General features: G+C 39.1%; 1 protein-coding gene across 1 annotated transcript; it reads left to right on the forward strand.

Annotated features, from left to right (window-relative positions):
- Nucleotides 1–3,435: 3,435 nt before the first annotated feature.
- Nucleotides 3,436–4,805, forward strand: LOC110802766 (transcription initiation factor IIB-2-like). Its single transcript, XM_022008211.2, has one exon. The coding sequence runs from the start codon at nt 3,573–3,575 to the stop codon at nt 4,542–4,544; it is 972 nt and encodes a 323-aa protein (XP_021863903.1). The 5' UTR covers nt 3,436–3,572; the 3' UTR covers nt 4,545–4,805.
- Nucleotides 4,806–5,199: the final 394 nt, after the last annotated feature.

Consider the following 5,199-nt stretch of genomic DNA (forward strand, 5'->3'; position numbering starts at 1 on the left):
TAGGAGTACAAATTATTAGAACTCCAAATGATATCTGTCTTAGTCAAGCTCACTACGTTGAAAAGCTTCATAAAAAGTTTGATTCATTCAATGTCGATCCAATCAAGACCCCCTATGATATAAGCCTCCATTTAAAGAAAAATAAAGGTGATCCTGTTTGTCAATCGGAGTATGCTTAGATTATTGGTAGTGTCATGTTTCTTATGAAGTACTCCCTCCGTCCCGGAATACTTGACCTGCTTTCCTTATCGGGTCGTCCCTTAATACTTGACATGTTTCTAAAAATGGAAATATTCTAACAATATTATATTATTTCTCACTCCTCCCCTATTAACCCACCTACCCCCTACTCCATACAAAAAATAATTAAAAATTCAACCCCTACTCTCCCCCAACCCCACCCCTTTACACATTTCCCACTAACTACATTAAAATAATACCCGACTATCAACTACTACCTATTAAATTAAATAAGTCAATTCAATTCCCTTAAACTCTGTGCCGGTCAAACCGGGTCGAGTATTCCGGGACGGAGGAAGTACACTAGACCTGACATTGCTTATTTTGTAAGTAGGTTGAGCAAGTACACACATTACCCAAGCAATGATCATTGGGGTGCTTTGAGGCGGTTGCTTAAGTACCTAAGGGGTACTATGGATTGGAGTTTGCACTACTCCAAGTTTTCAGGAGTGTTGGAGGGATTTTGTGATACTTACTGGGTATTCGATAATGATGAAGTCAACTCTACTAGTGGTTATGTCTTCACCCTAGGGGTGGAGCTGTTTCTTGCAAATCCTGTAAGTAATCTTGTATTGCTATGTCTACTATGGAATCTGAGTTTATTGCTATTGAATTGGCAGGTCACGAGGCAGAATGGTTGAGGAACGTGCTTGCAGATATTCCACTGTGGGGGAAACCAACTCCTTCAGTTGCACTTCATTGTGATTCGCAATCTGTTATTGCCGTGGCAAACAACCATGCATACAATGGGAAGAAGAGACACATTCGTCTGAGGCACAAAGAATTATTGTCAAGTGGAATGATATCACTAGACTATGTTAAGTCTGAAAAGAACATCGTGGATCCGTTAACGAAAGGCGTATGTAAAAAATTAGTTTTAGAAACGTTGGAGGGGATGGGCTTGAGGCCCATTAGATGAATTGTAAGGTAATGAACTCCTACTCACTATGAGTTTAAAGGGGAACATTATGTAATAATTCAGAAGCACAAATTTTATTTTGTCCATCCCTTAGATGTTTATTATGTGCTTGCTACTATTTGGAACAAGGTTGAGCACACAGCTCTTAATGAACCCATATCCATATTTTTGATGGTGTGATGTAGCTCACACTTGATGGGATTCACCTACTTAGGTGTGGAAGTGAGGCCGCTACCTATGAGAATTGCATGGGCTATTCTCTAGAGCACCTAAGAGCATCTAGGTTATGGACTAGTATACTGCGTCACTTTTATTGGCGGAGATTCAGAATATTACACATGTTCAATTGTGTGCTTTGAGTAATGGGTTTCTGACCACCTATTAAGTTCAACACGAAAGTCACTTGGTAGGAAAGAGATCCTAGTTTGAATGCCACTAAGTGTTAATTCAAGTCACAAGACATTGACACTTATTCAATTGTTTATTTTTCCCAGAAATTCAATTTCTTAATTTCTTTCTTTTCTCTTCTCATCTTCGAACTTGTGGGGGATTGTTGGAAATCCTTATTGAAAGTGAAAAAGAAAAATATTAGAAAAAGTGAGAAAGTGAAAAATTCCACATTGATAAAATGGCAACCCTTTTCTTTGTTTATAATTGGGGGCTTGAGTGCAATACTTGTTTAAGAAAGTATGAGAGTGGTATGGAAGGACACATAATACACACGCGCGCGTGTGGGATGACCGAGTCGGGCTCGGGCCGTGGGCCTTGGGAATGCGGTTCGCGGGCGTGGGTGAGTTTTGTGGGCCGTATATTAGTTTTGGTCAGAAGCGGTTTGATCAATTTTTGTTGTAAAGGTCAGAAGAATGATTTTCTAGCCGTTTATGGCTGTTATAGTTTCCATATATATTCTACACTTCCGTTCTTTAGAAACACAATACACAAAAAACTGTTAAATCATTCTTTCTCTAAAATTCTCTTATGTTCTGGGCAAATATTCTGGTCTCGAATCGAGATTTTTGAGTGCACACAACCCTTGGTGTCGTGTTAACCACGGAGGGCAACCGCAAGCGTTCTACTGCACCGGGGTAGCGCATAATTGTCTTTTAGAGCAGTGGTTCGGCCACGGCGCGGCAAGTTCTTCAATTCGTATTTCGTAACATCCAGATAAATTGTTCTAATTTTATTGCTAACATGGTCTATATATAAAGACCTAGTGGTGTATTGTGCAGTATATATATATATATATATATATATATATGTATATATATAGTTTGTAAACTTTTTTCTTTTATGCAAATTTAACCTATGTCAAAAAAAAAAAAAAAAAATTTGTACATTTGGCTAACTGTTACCGCTCAACATGTTACGTACTGTTTATGATTTCATGATTATTTTCTGGTTCAATCAATTAGAGTTTACTACGGTAATCAACATAAGTAAGTAAAAAAATATATGTACAAATATGCATATAGAAGGAAATTAATTTTTGTTATTAAAATTGCATGCATACTAATTAAGGGAGATTTTAGGAGATTATTACCATGTCATGAGATATGGGGTAATAAAAGGTGCTAGAGATGATGATACGAGACAACTTGATATTAATTTAAAAGATAAATCTTGCAATTATCATATTTTAGTGCATTTTTATTGATAACATGTACTCCGTAACAAATAAAAAGACGTATAAAAAGCTTGCCAAAATAAGAAGATGAAATATAATAGTTTTTTTCCCCTTATACCATTAAGACCAGTAAAGGGGAGGGGTAGGGTGCATGGAAACGGTATTAATAAAAGTTTACCATTTATAGAAATGGTGTAAATAATCCGAGAAAACTTTACAAGAAAAGCGGCACCACATCTCTATCGACCTTGCAAATGATGCAAACCGAACCCCCCTTCCCCTTATGTCTTCGCTTGAGTCACTAGCTGATGGCGCTCTATCGTGTAACCTCCAAGACACAAGGTGAGTTCTCCACCAACTTATGTTGATTTTAATATATATATATATATATATATATATATATATATATATATATATATATATATATATATATATATATATATATATATATATATATATATATATATATATATATATACACACGAAGTACAATAATTTTACCTTCCATAAAGATTAACAATAATTTCTCCTTGCTAAAAAGGGTTTCCCAAACCTTAAACATTGGGCTTATTGACTCGGCCCATAAACGACACTAAACTGCGTTCTTCTTCGCCGCCTCAACCTCTCCTACCATCTTACGTCATCACCCCCCCTGAAATCGTCTATAAATATGCCATCAACCTTTCAATCTGATTCTATTTTCCTGGAACCCTTTTCCCCAATTCCAACAAACAATCCCTTTCTGTCTCTCCGAATTTTCTCTCTCTCTTTTGCTTCAATCGATCAACAATGGCGGACTACTACTTGTGCGGCGACTGCAAGAGACAAACCGAAGTAGTCTACGATCACACCTCCGGCGATACCGTCTGCTCCGAATGCGGCCTCGTCTTGGAGTCTCACTCCATCGACGAAACCTCCGAATGGCGGACCTTCTCCGATTCCGGCAACAATGCGGACCCTAACCGTGTCGGCGGCCCTACAAATCCTCTCCTCGGCGACATGGCTCTCACCACCGTCATCTCCGATACCAACGGTACCTTCCGTAAATCCACCGCCGCTTCCGTAGACAAGAAGTCGAACCGCCTCCAATCGGCGTTTGGCACCATCGCTACGATGGCGGACCGCCTTTCGCTTGTCCCTGCGATCAAGAATCGCGCAAACGAGATTTATAAGAATCTGCTGGACAACAAGAATCACAAGTCTAGCCGGGGAAAGAGCGACGCCGTGCTCGCCGCCTGTCTGTTCGTCGCTTGCCAGGAGGAAAAACTACCGCGAACACTGAAAGAAGTCTGCTCCGTCGTCGCTCCCGGAACGACGAAGAAAGACATAGGGAGGGCTAAATTGTTCATAATGCAGCACCTGAAAAACGATGAGGATGATAATAATAATGATAATAAAACTAACGACATTAATAACAATAACAGGGTGATAAGTGCTACTGATTTTGTTAGGAGGTTTTGTTCAAACTTGGGAACTATGGATCACCGTGCTGTGAAGGCGGCATACGAGGCGGTCCAAACCTCAGAGGAGGAGATCGACGTAAGGAGGAGTCCATTATCGCTGGCGGCCGCTGTGATATACATTGTTTGCCAGCTAATTGAAGAGAAGAAACGGCCCTCTTTAAGAGACATTGCTGTTGCTACTGGTGTTGCTGAGGGGACTATTAAGAGTGCATTTAAGGATCTTAGGCCTCATCTTAGTAAGATTGTTCCTAGCTGGTTCGCCTCTGGGGATGAATTGAAGAATGTGTGCACTCTTTAGATGATGATGATGATGATGGAGATTGTTCCTAGCTGGGAAATCAAGGCCATGAAATTCAAGAAGAATGAATTGGAATTTTTTTGGGGGGGTGGGTTTGGTGGACTGCACACAAGTCACAACCATATTAATTTTGTTGTTTTTGGTAGATAGTTGGAGTGGTTTTGGTAGTAGTATGTTAACAACTGTGAAAAAGAACACACAATTTTGCAATTGGTTTATTATTGTTGTGAATTCAATATTAAACATACGGAGATAAAGTGAGCTCGAAGATTTTTGTCTGCAATTGTACATATTAATGTTTGTACCAATGATGTCTTGGCATAGAGGTTAAAACTGAGTGTCTGTGAATTATAGGTCCGTGCCTTTGGCCGTTCTTGTACAATTTGAATCCGAAGTTGTTGGCTACAAAGGGCAAGTGTGATTTGTTTACGGGTTTGTAAAGTGATGTATAGTATGGAGTGTGGAGCTTTTGGAAACTGTTTTTCAGACATAGTAAACTGAGGTGTGTTCTTGATAGAAAACCAGAAACAGTTGTTAGTAGTAACATCTTCCTGACTTAGTAACTGATCATTATTTATTCCTTACAAATGAAACGTATATACGTTGCTAAGAGCCTAGAGACTAACTAATCAAGATAGCTATGTATATAATGGTG

Source organism: Spinacia oleracea, chromosome 6 (genome assembly GCF_020520425.1).
Source record: "Spinacia oleracea cultivar Varoflay chromosome 6, BTI_SOV_V1, whole genome shotgun sequence".
NCBI lineage: Eukaryota > Viridiplantae > Streptophyta > Magnoliopsida > Caryophyllales > Amaranthaceae > Spinacia > Spinacia oleracea.